Source organism: Hibiscus syriacus, unplaced genomic scaffold (genome assembly GCF_006381635.1).
Source record: "Hibiscus syriacus cultivar Baekdansim isolate YM2019G1 unplaced genomic scaffold, ASM638163v2 tig00110893_pilon, whole genome shotgun sequence".
Taxonomy (NCBI): Eukaryota; Viridiplantae; Streptophyta; class Magnoliopsida; order Malvales; family Malvaceae; genus Hibiscus; species Hibiscus syriacus.
In genome coordinates, this window is record NW_024062901.1 from 7,999,963 (window position 1) to 8,021,221 (window position 21,259).

The window sequence follows — 21,259 nt, forward strand, 5'->3', positions numbered from 1 at the left end:
TTTTATTTTTATCTTTGTTTACTTGTGTGCTTGTTGTTTCATTATACCTCAATCTTGCTTTTATTCGAAAACCCCATCAGAATAGAAAGGATCGATGAACAGAGAGAAAATTTTCAAAGACATCTTTTTAGATCTACCCTGTTTTAAGACCTCTCCATGAAAAATGACTTTGGATCTTTAAATTTAAATTTTCATTTTAATTTAATATTTTTAGCTTTTGTTTCTCTTCTATTATTTCACTTATTTTTTATTTGAACTTTTTTTTAAAATAATGGTAGATTATTTTTTTCTGTCTTATTTTTTGTTGTATAAAAGGAATTAAAAACTAACTACTATCTATCCTGAGTCATTATCTACTTTGATTCTCTCTAAGACTTTATCTGGAGGTTTGGACACGCAAGCTTTCCTAGAGGGTCCATGCCAGCTTCGTCATGGTATCCACAGCTTTGTTCCTTTCTCTTGATACATACTTGAGTATGACTCTCTATTCTTTGGTAAGGATGGATTCAACGTGTTGCAGGATAGTGAGATGCATTCGCCATTCGGTCCTTCTTTCACTATTCTGGTTGCTTCGGGGTTATATGACTCAATTATAATATGTCTTGCACCTCCACTCGAGGCGCCTCGAAGGCCTTCAAGTATACCCCAAAGCTCAGCTTCTAGGGTCAAGCATTACCTGATTTTCCTCGCAAAGCCCTAAACCCATTTACCTTTGTGGTTACGTGCTACACCTTCGCAAGTTGCTTCCCCCATGGTCGTATTTATTGCACTATCAGTGTTGACTTTGAGCCATCTGTTCGCGTGGAGTCTAGCTCGTCTGGTTTCCTTGTTTATGGAATGTTTGTTGGGTTCTGGAGTTCCTTGAAGTAGTGATGTCCCGCACGATTTGTTTTCCTCTGTCTAAGACTGAATCCCACTCCATTATTACTGGTTCAAAATTTGATAGTGTCCTGGTTCAAAATTTGATAGCGTCGACACCATTTTTTTTTAACAAGATAAACATTTTAGTATTGAATTTCATGAAATGATGATGAGTTTTGAAATCATTTTCATTTGGAGTCTCTATCGACCTACCTTTGGGTTAGGTAGGTCGAATACCTAAAAACGTCTTTTAAATCAATTTTGAGAAAATCATTTTAAAAACAAAAATTAGTACGCGTTAACCAAAGATTCTTTTTTAGAGGGCTCAGGAGTCGGTTACGCCTGTTGAAGATTAGCACCCCACAGTGAACAAAATTGGTACCTAGTCATACATTGTTGTAGTGGTGGAATTTGTAGATTCGAGTCGAAATTTAAAAATGTGATCCTTTTATCGAACATTGATTAATTTCATACTCAATTATTTTCAAGTTCTTTTTCGTTTGAAAGTCGTATTGAATCGTACAACCTTGATAGGTTGTACTTTTCATGGCCATTCTACAAAAGACATTCTTGAAAATTCATACGAGTACGAAGTGAGTTTGGTGATGATTATTATCGAATTTTAAGGGTATCCCACCATTTTGGACGACCATAAATAATGTTATATTACACATATAATAGCATAAGGGCCAAATTAATATAAAATGAGAACACAAGGGCCAAATTCATGAACGTCGAAAAATCTAAATTAAAGGTTGAATCTACATTGATGAGAAGTTACGCGGGTAGTCATGCATTAAAACCACTAAAAATAAATAATTAGCAAATAATGGAAACTAAAATCAACATGCAAAGGGGATTAAGATAAAAAAATAAAAGGCATAGGGACAAATCATGCAAATAAAATAAATCACGTGTAATAAAAATGAAATAAAGGATTTCAATATCATGTAGGGATGAAATGAAACAGAATATAAGGCTCGAATTGGAAGTAAGTAGAAATAGTAACTGTTTGAATTTAAAAGGGTTAAAATGTAAATACTGAAAAATTAAAGGTCATAATAATAAGAACTAAAAATTAAAATGATGGAATGTAAATAACAAGAAAATCAGGTTTAGAAATTAATATTTTAATTTTTAACCATGACTGTAATAAAGCGGGTTATACCCTAGAGTGGGTCACCGTAAGGTTTTACAGTAGTTCAAATAGGAAATATAAAGGTTAGCGATTAGTGGCATAAAAAAACAAAGTAAAAGTTAATAGTCAGGGGAAATAAAAATAAAAGAAAAGTTAAGGGTTAGCGGTTAGCAGTGTTAGCATTTTAACCTGGATCGTAATAACGCGGATCGTACCCCAGTGCAGGTCACCGCGAGGTCGTACGATGATTCGAATATAAAAATTAGAAGTCAGTTGTTCATAGTTAAAAGTTAGAAGTCAGTAGTTAGAATAATGTTAAAAGGGTCCAGATCATAATAATGCGAGTTATACCTCAGATTGGGTCACTGCAAGATCGAATCGAACATTAAAATACAATAAATAAAGCAAATAATGGGTGACTAAAATAAAATAAAGTAAACAAAAATGTAAGATTCAAAAAATGATAAAATAAAAGAAATAATGGTGACCATAGTGTAAAAACACGACAGAAGTATGAGGGCTTGAGCATGATAAAACCGAAAAAAGGTGACCATTTTGTAAATACATAACTAAATTAAGCGGACCTATGTTAGAATTATCATCCTAACTCTCTAATAAAATAAAAAAAGGAAAATAGCAACCTAAGGATCTTAACTTCACAATAAAATGCAACGCACGAATTTGGTGTCCAAAATGTAAAAAAAAAGGCTAATTTGTAGGGTTTAAGGGGCGATTAGACCAAACAATATTGTATAAATACCACATTTTTGCCATTTCAGGTCAATTTCTAAACCATAGTCTCCCTTTGTTTCTTTTCTCCAAAACAAAAACTCTCCCTAAATCCCCTCTCACCCCTGACTATGAACCACCAAGGTTCTAAAATTCCAACGCCGACCACCATTCGTCGGTGACCCTCTTTTTCCCCGACCACCATCCACGATGATCACTAAACTCAAATCTAATCTAAACAAACCCTAAACTTTACAAATCTTTCAAATTACAACCCTAAATCCAATTTTAAAGTCAAAATCATGAGATAAATCTTCTAAGAACCCTAAAAGCTTTAACTCCACGACTTTAAAGCTCTAAAGGCATCAACTTTCACAACTCTGTTGAGGAAATCCTAGACTCTGACGAGGCCTCCTTTGACCGAGGTAAATAACTAAACCCTTTTCAGGGAGCTTTGACTGTTGTGACTAAAAAAACATAAAGAATACCTTAAAATCACTATGATTTTCTATTCCCCTTTTTCATTTTTTTGGAATCTCGTTATGTTGATTTTGGTTTGGTTTATAAAGCACTCTCTTTTTATTTACAAGAATAGAAATTTAACTTTTGTGATTGATTTTCTTGTGTCTTGGCCAAAAATGGCAATCATGAGAGACTCGCCTCACGTTGGACGACGCAACTTGGGATGTGGGATTGCTAATGGTGGTGGTGGCACAAGCTAGAATCGGCACATGGAATACTAAGGTTTTGAAAACCCTAGTTAGCGCATCATTCTAGACTGTTAGATGGGGTGTAGATCTGATGATCCAAGGCAAGCGGTATAAATGGTCGTAGAAGAAACCCTAGTTGTTGCTTCTTTCATATGTGGATCGTTACTAGGCCTCCTTAGAGTTTGGGTCTGCTGGTTTCCCTTTTGGATGTACATTAACTATATTTTTGTTTTTTTAAATAATAATAATAATAATAATTATAATTGTAATAATGAAAAAATGGTGATTACAATTGTCGCTCTTTGTTAATTGCAAAGGAACTAGAATAAAGTAAAGACATAAATCATCAGTTTTGTCATCACCATCGAGCTTCTTGAGCTATAAGTTTCTTCTCACTATAAACTTCTTTGGAGATGTCTACAAACTCCTTCTGTGGTGGAATCGAGCAACAAGTTATTCTCATTATGAACTTCTTCTTTGAGAAATATTAACCCAACTCTTTCTATGAGGAATCAAGCAAAGGTTGAACAAGTTCTTCTCATTATTAAATTCTTATTGGGAAATGTTAATCCACCTCCTTCTATGATGTCGATCCAACTCCTTATGTGATGGAATCAAGTCGAAAGGTGTCACTGTTCAAACTCCTTATGTAATGGATTTAAACCACCAGTAAAATGTTGATACTGAGACAACTTCTTATGTAATGGATGAGCCAAGGTTGAACAAGTTATTCTCATTAGGAATTTATTCTCCTTCATCACACTAGTTCTTATCATTATAAACCCTTCAATTGGAAATGTCGATCTACCTCATTCTGTGATGGAATCGACCAGTAGGTTCTCATTATGAACTTCTTCTCTCTCATCGGATGAGTTTTTCTCATTATGAACCCTTCCATTGGAAATTCTCATTGAAGAATTTTAAACTTGTAAAATATTATCACATTTCATTGATATGCGTTCAAAGTACTCGAAGGTAATGACCCGAAGGTCTTTAATTATTTACTGAGATCCATTTTTGAGGACTGAATCTTTGCTGAAGTCATTTCCTCTTTTATAAGAAATCTTGAAATGAAATCTTTTTTGACTCTTTGAATTCCTGTTGAAATGTTCATAATTTGATAAAATTAATGTGTGTGCTCCTATCTATAAATGCCTAAACATGCGTGCATGATGTCATTCCACTGTCTTCAAAATGTTTGTTTCATTTTCTTACTGAGTCTCTACCTTAGCTTGAATCTTCATCTTTCAATGAAATGATCTACCTCTCTAGATCTGAAACTTACCTAATTTGATTTGCTTCAATCTCATATGTTGGACTTGCAAAAGTTACATTTGTCATTAATCTTTTTTTCTTTTTTTCTTTTTTTTCATTATTTTCATTATTTTCATCATTTTTTAATTTTTTCATTTTTTTAAAAAAAATTCATTTTTATTAAATGAGAATCTTTGGAAACCTCTTTTTCATTTTTCTAATGTCATATGAAAACATCATGCCCGAAGGTCTTATAGATGGCCCAAAAGACTTATCATCTTGCTCGAAAAGACTTACATATGACCTGGAGGATTTAACACCCTGCTTGAAAAACTTATAGCCGGCCCAAAGGATTTAATTATTATGCTCAAAAGACTTACTGATGGCCCAAAAGACTTACTCAAGCATGAAACCTTTGAAAATCAAACTTAGTTGCTTCAAAATATCATTTGAAAACATTATATCAGTCATATAATCATCAAGAAACATCTAAAATCAGACTTAGCTTCTTTAAAAAATTTATTTGAAAATCATAGATGTTAAATTATCATCAAGAAACCTCTACAAATCAAACTTAGCTTCTTTAAAAATTCATTTGAAAATATCATATCAATCGGGGAACGTGCCTCGGTTCATAGTAATGATTGTTTTGTGAATTGGGCTACTTAATTCTTGAGGTTATGCCACACTAGATGTAATTTACTCTATTTGAGGCTCGAATTCTGGTTTTCTCTTCTTTCTATTCCTTCATTGGAATATCTAAAAATTATGCATCTATGTATCACAACATGAATACACTTAAATTCATCTAAATGTAATGCATGATGATCTTGTATGCATAAATGTTGATCATCAATCTTCTTTGGATTCTAAAGTGAAGATCTCAATCTTCCTTCATCTGATCACCCTTGAATAGACCTTACCTCGACCTCAACTTGGTAACTCAAAAATATTTAGGCTTGCATCATTTGGGGAACAATCTGATCATCATCTGTCATCAAGTCCTCTCTATCTCCAGTCTTAAAGAATCATTTTCTTTCCTGAATTCTTGTTATTGTCAGACATATGGTCTTGGTGCCCTTTCTGTCACTGACTTATTTGCTCTATTAAAGTTGTTTCTTATTGAATATTCTAGTAATTGAAGCATGAGTGATTCAGTTTCAAAGATAAGCTCTTCTTGTTTTCATCTTTTTCCCCTAACACTCCAAGTGGTGAGGCTCACTTCTTACTAAGGTGATCGTCCACCTTTTGATATTGAAAACATCGCAATGAAGTGTGAGAAGTGTAATCTTGAATCTCTTGACTTCTCAAGCTTTTTCATTTGAAAATCGGAGAATGTCTTCATTTCTCCTACATAGCATATTTTCCTTGCCTTGACTCTTATTTGTTGTTTCATTTCTCCATTTGAGGAAAAATAAGCCTCATCAGCTTCCAAGACCTCTTTCACTTTTGAGATTGTCCTTTTTGAAAATGTTTCTTCCACTTTCATTTCCCAAAACATGAAAAAGTTTGATGAAGAAGTTTTAAAAATGGTGCCACTTTTTTGGCCTCACAATTAAAATAAATTATAAAACAAGAGTTCAATGAATATAAAACAAGTCAACTTCTATTTTAACCCTTCAAAAATTATCTCCATTTGACAAGTGTCAAGATTAATACTAATTTCTAGGCTTAGGTTGATTTGGAAAGGTAAAGTGTTTCATGTTGGCTTCTGTAGTCAAGATCTAGAATCCTTGATTCTAGTGTTCACTGACTTGATGAGTAGTCATTATGCTCATCTACTGGAAATGCTCACTGGCTCCCCACTCTTGCGAGTATTTTGAAGTGGTATGACACTTTATCAAAAGATGTATAAAACCACTTATTATGCAACAACTGCATAATCTTCATATTCGAGCTGCCTTTTCAAGTTTTAAACTCGAATCCTTCTTTGGTTTCAAAACATCATGTGGAATTTACGTCTTGAACCCCCTTTGTTATTTTTCCCTATCATGGATTAAAGATTTTAGAAAACAATTTTTGCAAATAAAAATTAACCCTAAGAAGCAGAATGAATTATGAAGATAGTCTCTTCCACTTAGAAATCCATGCATGATTAAAAGGGACTTTTCAGGCACGTATCATAGGCTATGGCTTATGGTTATGAAAGAAAGGGATAGATTGGCCCAAACAAGTTTTTAAGGGTGATCGAACCAAGGATCAACTTGTGATAATGTCTTCATTCTTGTGTTGCCTGATTTGAATATATTTTCAACTTGTCTTTTGTTTTCTTTCTCTTTTGGATCCCTGTAGACTCCCTATTTATGGATTTTCACCCTAAAGTTCATCTCAATTTTTCTATACCTTTGGTATTTCTTAATCTTCTTGTTGAATCTGGATCTTTGAACTAGTTGTACTTGGTCAATCTTGTGGTTTGAGGATCACTGAGTCATTTTATTTTGAGGGACTCTTTGCTTGTACTTCTTATCCTCTTCATTGAAGAATTTTGAACTTCACTTAGATTTGAACACGTTCTTCTCTTTATTTGGAGAATTCACACTTAATTTCATGCATTTAGAACATTTTGTGTTATTCTTGACTTGCTTTGATCTTCGAGAACTTTGTATTTGGTTTACCTTGGGGTACCTTGTTATTTCTGACTTTACTTCATAAAGTTGTGTCCTTGTAATAAAATCTAGATTGACAATCTTCACTCATACAAGTAGATTTCCTTCACCTTGAACCCCAATATGGATGGTGAATCTTGGTTAGGGTTAAATTAGAAGAAAAATATTTTAGGCTCGAACGGGGACAATAAGGGATATATATTTTTCTCCTTTTTTGAATGCATAATGAAAGAAAACCATTCACCATTTCATACACAGATGTCCTTGAAAAAGAGGTATCCCCAAGGGGATGAATATTCAAGATTAACTTTTATTCATATGAAAAAAATGTAATTAATGCATGACAGAATTATTTTAATTATTCACTTTATTTATTCTTCTCTTCACTCCTGGTATGCCCTAATTATTCAGGTTTATCTTGGGAAACTTGATCCAAAATGCCCCATCTTGTTTTCCTCGTGGGAAGATTCATGTACAAACATACATCTAACTGTCAATGCCTTTAGGTTTTATTGGGGTTAAAAAAATGTTTGTTTTACTTCTAAGAAGGCGAGTGTGTGACTTTAAAGTCATATCTTTGGAGAAAGAGAATGCTATGAAAAGATCAACTCTACCTGAGAAGGTAAGAGTTTGAATTTAGTGTCTTGGAAAACATGGGAGTGTGACTTTGATGTCTCAAAGGGAGATAATGTCAAGGTTTGGCCCTTTTGGTAGTGAACACAACTTTTTTTCTGTAAAGAATTGAAAGATGGTATTTTGGATTAACTAATGACCCTGTCATGTTCATGGATCTCATGAATCACATATTTAAGCCCTATCTCAACAAGTTCATGGTTGGCTTTATCGATGACATTCTTGTCAATTCCCGTAGCAATGGGGAACATGTCGAACACCTCCGAATTGTCTTACAAACACTTGGAGAATATCAGTTGTTCGTAAAACTCTCCAAGTGCAAATTATAGCTATCGAAAATCTCATTCCTTTGTGATGTTATCTCAGTACAAGGAATCAAAGTAGATCTTAAAAAGAACAAGCTATTCTGGATTAGAGACCTCCAAGGAATGTGAGCGAAGTTTGAAGCTTTCAGTTTAGCCGGGTATTATAGAAGATTCGTTAAGGGATTTTCTACTATTTCCTTACAATTAACTAAACTTCTTCGAATATAAGTACCCTTTGAATGGATAGAGAAGCAACAACGAAGCTTTGATCAGCTCAAGCAAACTCTTACTATTGCCTCTGTCCTCATCCAACTAGAATCGGACATAAAATTCACTGTTTTTAGTGATGCTTCAAACTTGGGACTAAGATTTTGGAGACATTACTTGTACGGTGAAAAATACTATCTACTTACCGATCAAAAGAGTCTCATATATCTCCTGATTCAAAAGGATCTCAATTTGAGGCAAAGAAGATGGCTTGAATTACTCAAAGACTATGATTTAATCATCGACTCTTATCCCGAAAAAGCCAATGTGGTTGCAGATGCTTTCAATCGTAAATTTACCTTGACCTCAAATTCTATTAATGCACATCTTCGAATGTATCAAAAATGTGAATTCATGTCTAAATTACAAGTTCAATTTAGCTTAATCTTGAGGATCAAAGACTTGTAACAAACTGATCCTGAACTTTAAGTTTTTATCTTAGAGCTAGACTCGAAAGACAATCAAGATTTCTTCATTCATTCGAATGCCTGCTCTATTTTAAGATTAAGGTATGTATACCGAAAAACGATGACTTGAAGAATGAAATTTTACAGGAAGCTCATCAAAGTCCATTTTGGATTCATTCTGAACCGATCAAGATGTATAAGGACCTTAAATCTTTGTATTGGTGGCCTCGCATGAAGTCATTTTGTATTTAGATGCCTGAATTGTCAAAGAATCAAAGTCGAACATTGAGCTCCTACTGGAATCCTCTAGCCTATTAAATTTTCTCAGTGGAAATGGGATCAAATAAATATGGACTTCGTAATTGGTATACCTTGTTCACCAAGAAAGTGTGATGTTGTGTAGGTTATTGTAGACCGTTTCACTAAATCAACACATTTCACTCCTGTTCGAATAAACTATAGCTTGGATACTCTAGTTGTAACACCCATATCCTATATACCTTTTCGTACATGAGATACAGAGGTCACATCACTTTATAAAACTATTCGTCATTAGAAAACCCGTAAAAATTTGTTTCAATTTGATCAACTACAAGATATGATATTTATGAAAGAAATATACTAAAACTATCAATTAAGTACATTGCAAAATATTTACTATAGTTTAATTAAATGCCAATAAAGTTCCTATATGAATAAGATTGTCATAATGTTATTGATGTATCAACCTTTTATTGATAAAAGTGGTTGATACTGCTACACTCCCTACGCCATTAATCTTTCCCTTTACCTACGCGTGAAATAAACACAAGTTAAGTATTTACTTAGTGAGACATAATACTACATAAATATTACAAATTATACGACAATATCTTATGAATACTAAACTAAGAATTTAATTGCATCATTCATAAGAACCAGTTAAGCCCTTCTTAATTAAACCATAATTCTTTCATACCATCATACTTATCCTTCTGTATATTTTTCCCTTTATTCTTTCTTTGCTCGGTGTACATTAAATGTGAAAGTACTATACAAGTAATGCACCAAGGTGCTAATTGATCATGTATCTTTTATAACCATTATGGCAACACCTTAGATACTATTAATACTCCATTTTGTATTTTCATTTAAGTATCCTTTCATGCCCACTATGTTATGTTTATGTTTTCCTTTATAATATCCTTGCATAAAAATTATGCATTGTTGTACTATATATATATATATATATATATATATATCATCCCTTCATATCACTTATATTCCATTCATATCACCTTACATTAAAAGTCCTTTACTCTTTTGCCCAAAGGTATTTAGCTTTTTACTTAACTTGCATATTTGACACTTTTTTTTTCCAATACATAACTAGTCCATTATTCTTTTACTCAACATTGTTTAACCTTTCATCCTTTACTCAACAGTGCTTACCCATTCATCTAACCAGCATAATTGACACGCTTCTGTCAATTACACAATTAGGCCATTGTCCTTTTACTCAACACTATTTATTCATTCATCTAACTGGCATAATTGACACATTTCTGTCAATTGCACAGTTAGGCCATTATCATTTTACTCAACGGTATTTATATGTTCATCTAACTGGCATAATTGACATCTTTCTGTCAATTGCGCGGTTAGGCCTTAAAGGCACTTAGCCTTTCATCTAACTGGCATAAATGACACATTTTTTTCAAATGCACAGTTAGGTCTCAAAGGCACTTAGCCTTTCATCTAACTGGCATAATTGACACATTTCTATCAAATGCACAATTAGGTCTATTAATCTTTTATTTTAGACCCGTTTCTACTATAATAATCATTCATAATATAAATTAACCCTTTCAATCATTATACATTCTATGGTTTATATCTGTAATGCTAATACCGTCATTTCTTAACCATTTCTACAATCTATGTGATTTACAAACCCATTACCAATATAAAGATCCATTTCCTTATTATAAAGTTCTTATGTTTATACACACATTTCTCATATGGAATTTCATACACTTAGTATACATTTCTTATCATTTTAGCACACAAGGTGCCTAATATGGAAATTTATACACTTAGTATGAATTCCTTATCATGTTAGCACACGAAGTGCCCTATATGGAAATCCATACACTTAGTATGAATTCCTTATCATGTTAGCACACGAAGCGCCCTATATGGAAATCCATACACTTAGTATGAATTCCTTATCATGCTAGCACACGAAGTGCCCTATATAGAAATTGATACACTTAGTATGAATTCCTTTCATACAATTAGTATGAATTCCTTATCATGTTAGCACACGAAGTGCCCTACATGGAAATTCATACACTTAGTATGAATTCCTTATCATGTTAGCACACGAAGTGCCCTATATGGAGATCCATACACTTAGTATGAATTCCTTATCATGTTAGCACATAAAGTGACCTATATGGAAATCCATACACTTAGTATGAATTCCTTATCATGTTAGCACACGAAGTGCCCTATATGGAAATCCATACACTTAGTATGAATTCCTTATCATGTTAGCACACGAAGTACCCTATATGAAAATCCATACACTTACTATGAATTCCTTATCATGTTAGCACATGAAGTACCCTATATGGAAATCCATACATTTAGTATGAATTCCATATCATGTTAGCACACGAAGTGCCCTATATGGAAATTCATACACTTAGTATGAATTCCTTATCATGTTAGCACATGAAGTGCCCTATATATGGAAATTCATACACTTAGTATGAATTCCTTATCATGTTAGCACACGAAGTGCCCTATATGGAAATTTATACACTTAGTATGAATTCCTTATCATTTAGGAATCACCATACATACATCAATAATTCATACCACTATGACTATTATAGCATATTTGTACATATTTAAATACACTCACCTAGATTGCCTCACAAGTATACCCAAAATGCAAAGTTGATTACTCCTATACTTTGTCTTTGCCTTTAGTTTTGCTTGAATCAAGAGCTTGATTTTGATCTAATTAAGCATCCATTAAATACATGTACAATATCAATTGTTAGTATATTACCTAAAAATTATACTCAAAAGTTATTCAAGAGTACATATTATTAACCTTCTATAACAATATCAACATATTTTTAACATTTCTGGTTTACTAGTATCGATAGCCCTCATCATGGTATTGATACTACTATGTTATGGTATCGATACTCTATCACAGTACCAATACCAATTTTGCATTCAATGTTCAATGGTATCGATACCATCCTCATGGTATCGATAATCCCCTTTTGGTATCGATACCACTTGAATAGGTATCGATACTACTCAACAGATTCTATTGGTTTCAAGCCTATAGTATCGGTACTATTCTGTCAGTACCGGTAACTATGCCCAGAATTTCCTGTTTTCAACCTAAAAATCACCCCAATAGGGTCAAATTTCGGTATGTTTATACCATACAATACCATTAAGCTCTTATTTACCTATCTATACTAACTTTCTTTCGATTAGTTACTTAAAACATCTAATATCTCTCAAGAGTACTTCATTCTAAGAATCACACCAAAATTTCTAACTTGTTTTTAAACTCATCTAATACTTCTAATCTCTTATTTACTACTTTGACAAGTCAATTCTACCAATAAACATCAATGTACACTCATATATCAACATATCATTTTAAAACCCATTTTCTTAAATCTCTAATATTTCCTCCATTTCATAGTTTTAATCTCATATAACCTTTCCTTAGGCTTACCTATTACTTAAGGTTACAAAAACCAACCAAAATCAACAAAAAACATGAGCTAAATGAAGCTTACCTTAAACAATGGAGGAGCACTCTCACCCACGAGAAGAAGAAGAATAATAAGAGAAAATAAGTATTTTCCTTCCTCTTTTCTTAAATCCCTAATTTAAATGGGTTTTAAATTCATTTTACCTAAAAGACCAAAATGCCCTTTCAATAAACTATCTCTTATAAATTGGTCTTACTTAATTCATTTCTTATACTTTACTAATTACTCAATTTAGTCCTCAAAATTTTCAATTCCTTCTAAATCAATCACTAACCTATTATTTGGGGTATTACACTAGCCGAACTGTACATTCATAAAGCAATTTATTTATATGGGATCCTTACTTCTATCATTTTCCATCGAGATCCTCGATTCACAGCTCAATTTTGGGAATCCTTGTAGCAAGCCCTTAGCACTAAAGTGAAACTAAGTACGACCTTTCATCCTCAAAGTGATGGCCAATCCAAAAGAGTAGTACAAGTACTTGAAGACAAGCTCAGAACTTGTGTTATCGACTATGGAAAGAACTGTGAGAAATCCATACCCCTCAAGCTTCGATTCAAATGGCTCATTTTGAGGCTCTGTATGGAAGAAAATGTTGAACACCTGTATGTTGGTCTGAATTGGGTGAGAACAAAGTCATTGGGCCTTAATGGCTCAGGGAAACCGAATAACAAGTTCAAATTATTCACGACCGATTGTAGCAACCTTTTGCTAGACAAAAGTTCTATGCATATTTGAAATGAAGATAAATCCAATATAAAGTGAGAGATAAGGTTTTTCTCAAAGTATCCCCATGGAATAAAGTTTTCAAGTTTGGCAAAAATGGGAAACTTAGCCCTAGATTCATCGGACCATTCGATGTTGCTGAAAGAATTGGTCCAGTGGCATATCGACTATCATTCCCTAGTGAATTCAACAAGATTCATAATGTTTTCCATGTCTCGATGCTCCGAAAGTACTTATCAGATCCAACTCACATTCTTGAACTTAAAGAAGTTGAATTAAACCTAGATCTATCCTATGAGGAAGAACCAATTCAAATCCTTAAAAGAGAAGTCAAACGACTTCGAAATAAGAATGTTCCTTTGGTGAAAGTCTTGTGGGGAAATCATAAGATGGAAGAAGCACCCTGGGAGCCTGACGATACAATGAGAAAACATATATCCTCATTTATTTGAATCAGGTAAGAATTCAAGGACAAATTCTCCTTTTTAGGGTGAAGTTATAACACCATAAAATCTCAGTCTAGGAGAAATAAGCTAAATTGCCTAAGATAAAAACCAAATTGAATTAAAATTTAAACTAATTGAATTAGATAAGGACTTAATCGAAAGAATTGAAGGAATGGTGACCGGTTTAGAATGATATAATTAGAATAAATGATGTACATTAAGATTGCATTCTAAATTCCTTGATTCCTAATTTACCCTTGAATGCTATGATAATTAAGCACTAAATGAGTCTAAAGTGGACATTCCCATCACCATTATCAAATAATGAAATAACATCATCTTCTTCCTTACCCTTAGCAACCGAATTAAGAAAAGGAAATAGAGAAAAAGAATTTGAGAGAGTGAAGGAAGGAAAATCGGCCATGCAAGCTTAATTTCAAGCTTGAAGTAAATAGGGAAAGTCATCTAGCAAAGCAAGTAAGCTTTTCCTCACTCCTATTCGAATTACAAGGAATTGATTGAATTAATTCTTGAGAAATTTATTAAGTTTGACTATTGAATTCATTTAAATTGTTGGGTTGCATGATACTAGAAATTTTAGTAATCATGTTGAGTTAAGTTTAAATGATTACGGCTCTTGTTAAATTAGGCAAACTATGGGTTATCACATTGAGGGTGATAACTGAAAATTTTGTTAATGCGTGTGACCAAATTTGAGAAATTAGAAAATTAGGGATTTAATTGGACAGTGTTGAGAACTATTAATACTAGTTGAGAATAGGACATGAACTGGGATGAATGAATAATAAAATTTTAAGGCTTAATTTAAGGAAATTTGATAGCTTGTAGGTGATACATTGGTGAAATAAGTCGAATTGGACAGTTTCTTGGACAGTTTCAGAAAACTTTTTCATTGGAGGACTTAATTGGACTATTTAGGGTTAAGGTTGATATTAAAATACAGGGAAAGGAAAAATTAAACAATGGTAAAAAGAGTTAAAACAAATCGGTAAGGATTCTAGGTGAATTAGTTCACCAAAGTGCACAGAATAACAAAGGTGTCATAATGGGCACTGAAAATTTGACCTGACTTTAAATACAAAACTGTAATTATGTAGAAGGAATTAAAATATGAGCCATATATGGATAGAAAGATAATCAAATTATCTTTCCGGGAGTGTAAATTAATTGAAAAAACGATGATTAAATTAAGAGTTATGGTCAGATTTATATAAGGTGTATCAATCTGCCAGAACAGAATCAGTTTGGTACCATGTAGCTTAATTGAGTTCGAATTGTTATTGTATTGATTCTAATGACTCTCTTATGTTGTGTATAATTTTCTACAGCAAGAAATTGAGGAAGTTGCTGAAGGTACTATGGGAGGATCCTCCAAAGATAGGCAAAAAGGGATAGTGATTCAAGTCTAGCTTTGAGTATTCTGAGTGTAACTATGCTAGGGTTGGAAATTAGGTTCCAACCACCCTTTTTATTTATATGATTAATTACTTATTTATTGGTATTATAATAATGAAATTTAATCATATTGGTAATCTAAATTAAAGGGTAATAATGGATTAATTAAAAAATTTTAAGGTTATTGAGTGCATTATACAATTGGATCGGTAAATATATTATTGCTTGCTACCATGATTGAAATGAACCACATGTGTGTAATCTTGGTGCTTGGAAATGGTGCTTGGAAAGCTTGCTGATTTATGAAATGTAGCGTTGTTACCCTAGTATGTTTAAAGGACAAAGGGCATATGGTGAAAATGAATGAATTACTTGTCATTGATTTAGTGTAACGTGGGAATTGCTACTTGAATAATCTTGACATTTAAGGATTTTTGATAGATAAGTAAATTCAAATATGATTGCTTGACGAATAAGATTCAAGTCCTTGGTTAATAGTTAGTCCAAGATAGAAGGGCATGCCTTAGAGTCTAGAGTTCATATGTGTGGGGGACTACGGTCTAGTACTACGGTACTTATTGGCGACAGATGGAGGGTACGATATATGGTCCTTGGCGATAGTAGGAGGATTGACAGGCACTATGGTACCATTATATGGAGACAGTTGGTTGGAGACTTGTTTATCTAAACTAAACTAGTAACCAAGGCGTAAATCGATTAATGAGATTAAATCAAAGAGTATTATATATATTTATATATGAATTGTATAATTCGATTGCTATATAGATTGCGTGTGTGCATATGTTTGGAATCGTTCCTTGTTCGAGTGAAGGAGAGATTTATATGTATGATTGGTTGATTAAATTCATTGCTAATTAAATATATATGGTTGTGATTCTTTTTCCTTGTTCAAAAATGAAGCAAGATCAATTGGAATGTTTAAATTTGAATGTTATTCTAGTAGATTATATAGTAGTATCTCATGAAACCAAAATTTTAATTGAATGTTAAAGATATGTAAATGGTAAAAGTTCAATACAATTAAGTGTTGCCTCACTAAGTACTTTAAGCACTTATCACTCTCGTTTCTTCCTTCCCTAAACAACAGGTTCGAAAGCATTTGAAGCACAACCTTCCTAGCCGGTCAACCCAAGGGAAGCTTAAAAGTATGGCTTGTTTTGCCATCTTTATACTCCTAGTTGGTGGTTTAGCTTTGAGTATAGTGGGTCAAATGACATGCATATGGTGGGTAATTAAGTTGTTTATGAAATGTACCTAAGAACTTAATGAAATGTTATGATCTATGGAGTTAATGGACCCGTAATGTATATAATGACAATGGCTCTTTTGGTGTGTATAAAGCTTACTAGTATGTTCTTTTGTGTAAGCCATTAAGGGTTCATTTTGGAATGTAAATATACAAGTTTGGTTACGAATTAATTTTATAAACAATGTTATGTCTAATAGATCTCTATAATATGTATATAGTTTTATGTTAGTAATCGGCCTAATGGATTAAGGATTGAAATTACATGAAATTATCTTAGATAAATTAGAATTCATGGTTTGATCGATTCAATTAATAAGTAAATGAATGAGATTAAATTACATATAGTTATACGCTTAGAATTTGTGGTGTCATGGAGTGTGTGTATATATATATATATATGACATTATAAGAGTATCGTTAGTTGAGCATAACTGATTTTTTTTTAGTTCTATTGATCTTGATCATGTTTAATGGTCTCGGTATACTCCTAACCCTTGATTTGGGTTTAGAGGTGTTACAAATAGTATTGAAATGTAAAGCATCATGAATAAGTTTAGGAACTTCAGAGTATGAAATCATATTTGGATCATCTCTCAATCTAATCAACTCACCACCTATATATCTCACATATAGATCTCAAACAAATTTCCCATCAACATGCAAATTCATATAGTAATCCTTATCCTAGTCCATATGCATTTTAACAATAATAATTATTATGTTAGAATGTACATGAAGGGATCCAAAGCAGTTAAGAACAAAGAATTTTTCTAGTACACCTAGAGGGACCACTTTTCCAGTTAAAAATAAAAAATCAAGTCAACACCACTCATAAAATAATCACAACATATACCCTAACATTTAAGCAAACCCCAACAATTATAAATGCATCAAAATGCGGTCCCACTACTTCGATTCGTTAGTAGAAACCCAAACCATAAATCCACCATATACCCTAATAGAAAATTCAAACAAAAACCCAATTCGAAGTATATTACAAAACAAAAAATTTGCATAAAATTGTAAGGTTATAAACAACTCATTTATAAAACCCATATATCTAACAACATACAACAAAGAATTCAAAAAAACCCCACAAACTCGCATAAGAAAAATATTCTAACAGTTAGCTCAAAAAATTAAACTCACCTTCTATTAATGTGAAATGCGTAATCGATTCAAAATTCTTGTTTGATTAAAATTTGACAGAGATCAAATTCAAAGGGTATACGATTTGATAAATTAAGGTTATAAACCTTAATATTTTGTGAATAATCGGGTAAAGGGGGAAAATGAGATTATGAGAAAGAGTTTGGGAATAATCAGTTATAGGGAAAAAAGATATTAGCAACACATGTTTAATTTTTTTCATTAAATTCAAATGTAATTATATATTAAATAGATTTTGTTTCCCTACCTAAATCAAGTAAGCAATTTGGTTTGGTGGCAAAATTCATACCATTTCACACCCTTGATCGAAGTTTGAGTCCCACGTATAGTAATTTTAAATATTTCCTTTAAATCAATACGTGCTTAAACCGAAATCTCAAAAAATAACAATAATATTTTTAACATGAGATAACAGGATTTGTGCTAATATTCAAACCTTGTATATCGACAATTTCCGGAAAACCTCCTTTGACATTTCAACATTTTTAGATAGGCAAATGATGCTATTGTTGACCATAAGTTCAGCTAACTTTTAAGGGGGCTCCATTAGCTGTCACGGTTGATTTGAACCTTCCAGTCTTCCACTTTCAGTGTTCCCATAATGTTCCTCTCACAGCAAGGTCTAAATATTCTACCAGACAGGCTGAGCCCACCCCAGACTTAAAATTTGACCTTAACCCTATAACACTCTTTTTCCAAATTACTCATCGACTTATCGTTTACGCAATCAAACTCGTTGCATTGACTTAGCTCAGTCGGCACAACTAAGCTTCAAAATTTTCCCATTTGTCTACATTACCTAAGGATCCCATAAAACGCTTAATACTTTGATTAACTATAACTACGAAATTTATACGATCATATGTTATGCACAAAGATTCTAAAAAGGATAATATATAAAATTTAACCTCTTGTGCCCAAATTATAGCTATGGAGAGGAATGGATGGTTAGCATGATCATTTCACACTTCTTTTGAAGGTAACTCAATTATTCAGATAATTTGTATGCACGTTTGGGAGTAAAAATTTGTTTTCTTACCCTATCTTTTTGAAACTTTGAACGACCAAATATCACGTTACGACTTTTCCTGGGCATAGTGGGCTCAAAAGGAAATAAAGATGAAAACAACCTTTGGAAAAATGAACCCCTTTTCTTTTCTCTTTAATGTTTTTTAATATATGTATAGTGTACCACTAATCACATGAGATTGAGCTCTAACAATCATCATATCCTTTAAAAGTATGCAAATGACCCTTAGATCACATGGAGCTGGAATCTTATTCTACACAAGTGAAAGTTTGTATTGTCATCTTGAAATTACAATGAAATTGAATAAAAATACCCATCATTCATCCATGAAATTAAATCAATATTTTCTTTTCTTTGCAATGTCCAAGAATCTTAATCAGAAAGTTGGAAGCAGACAAGTGTACACATAAATCTCAAGTTCTTTCAGTCAACTAAAGTTACTTTATTTAATTGAGGTTGGGAGTTGGAATCTTATATATTTTCAGACCCCTCAAATTTTGTAATTCCGTATGTATGAATTTCTAAATTTCCATCCCTAGCAGAAAATCTCGTCTGACCGTGAATTTCATCACCTCCTAACCATTTGTTGATTCCATCGCGGGCAAGCTTTGAACATACATCACAAAATCATACAAGAAAAAAAGTGCATTTTCTAACTTATTTTTCCTACTTTGAGAACTTTGGTTTGCATATCTTTAAAATTGCCAACATTCAACTTTTTAACATCAAAATCCTAGAATCCAACGTATATAAGAAAAAGAAAAGAAAAAACGCAAAGAAGCTTATGGATTCCATGTTCAACCTCAATCCTATTTCTCATTTACACCTTTCCATTTACATTGATCTAGAAACCTTTACCATAAACCCCATCTCTCCTCACATAATGGAACAAGCATTAGGATTCTCATCATTAAACATTTGGTGAGGTGGATTACCATAAACCGGATAACCCGGCACATACCCGTGGTAACCATGCCCGTGTGGGTGAGGATACGGGTTTCCATGACCATATCCATAGCCTGGGTGCTCATATCCAGGATAACCCGGCATGTAACCAGGTGCGTATCTAAATTGGGGTTGAGCCATAAACTCCATTCGGTTCCCTTCCATCTTACCACCACCATCTTCACCATTTCCACCTTTGTTCTTCTTCCCTCCACCGTCGCCACCACTCTCTTTGTTGTTGTCTTTGTCTTTCTTAGGTGCTACAATCTCAACATTCTTCTTGAGTTTGTCCTTCAAAGCTCCAGCCAAGGCCTTAACATTCATAGTCCCCTTAACTGTGACCACCTCCTTCTGCCTGTCGACTTTCAACTCATGCACACCTGCAACACCATGAAAAAGAGAGTCAAAACTCAGAAACTAATACAAGATTTCAACGAAAGGGTAAAAGTTTATAGGAAATTAGCAATGATAAGTCATCCACCTTGGGTTTCAGAGACAATTTTGCGAATTTTATCAATGCATCCATCACACTGGCATATCAGTTGCACCTTCAAATCCGCCGTCGTTACCGGGGCCTGATAAAAAATAATAAATACATGGTTATTTTGAAATGTATTGAAAATTTGAGAACGAGAAATGCGAAATTCTTACATCTTTGGGTTTTTTCTCTGATTTATTGTCAGAATCCTGCTTTTTCTCTTTGTCTGGTTTTTTCTCCTTTTTCTCTTCTTTGTTGTCATCTTTCTTGGGTTGAGGAGAAACGAGGTCAACCTTCTTCTTGGTTTTCTTCACGAGCCTCTCCTTCATGGCGGTCGGATCCATAGTTCCTATCACCGTCACTTTGTTGGAGCTCATATCAGTTTTTACCGTCTCCACCCCTGCAAAAAACAGAGTAAATAACAAAAACCCAGAAATAAAACGGGGATCTTAAACCTTTTCTCTGATTGTACCTTCAAATTCATGAATGTGCTTGAGGATTTTGGTAGCACAGCCTTCACAAAAGCAATCAAACTTGAGAACAATGGTTGAGGATCCCTTTTCCTTCTTTTCTCCATCCCCGCCTTTCTTGCTTCCATTCTTTTTCTGCAACGGAGAGAAAGAAGAACCATCATTTACTAAACCATATCGATTAACAACGAAATGAGAAATGAGAAATGAGAAATGAAAGAAGATGAAAGGGTTAGGAAGAAAGAGAGGGAAATGGGGTTGGAATTTGGAGAGTATTTTGCTGGCTGACCTCTCCCATGGCTAGTAAGAATCCAATATAGAACCCCGGGTTTATGGATTGTGATGTGTGGAAACAAGGGAGAAAAGGAGAGCAGTATTTATAGGAGAGTGAAATACTATTGGTAACGATGATGATGTATGAATGGATGGTCTAAACGCGTGGAATGAAGGATGTGATTTAGGGAGTAACGGGTTGAAAAAGTTGGATACTTCGTAGAAAATGAGCAGGGTGGACTTGATTTGGAGGTTCTTCTCTCTTTCCATCACTCGTACATTTGTGCACCAGTTAAGTGTGCTCAAGGTTTAGTAAAATCAGACCCCG

The 21,259-nt window shown here is 33.4% G+C and overlaps 1 protein-coding gene across 1 annotated transcript; it reads right to left on the reverse strand.

Annotated features, from left to right (window-relative positions):
* Positions 1-2,825: 2,825 nt before the first annotated feature.
* Positions 2,826-21,015, reverse strand: LOC120144997 (heavy metal-associated isoprenylated plant protein 3-like). The gene is made up of 8 exons (XM_039158912.1): positions 20,948-21,015; positions 20,661-20,793; positions 20,362-20,588; positions 20,192-20,285; positions 19,592-20,090; positions 12,506-12,529; positions 3,864-3,868; positions 2,826-2,835 (listed from the first exon to the last, which is right to left on the reverse strand). The coding sequence occupies exons 1-5, from the start codon at positions 20,954-20,956 to the stop codon at positions 19,642-19,644; spliced, it is 912 nt and encodes a 303-aa protein (XP_039014843.1). The 5' UTR covers positions 20,957-21,015; the 3' UTR covers positions 2,826-2,835; positions 3,864-3,868; positions 12,506-12,529; positions 19,592-19,641.
* Between the last annotated feature and the right edge of the window lie 244 nt (positions 21,016-21,259).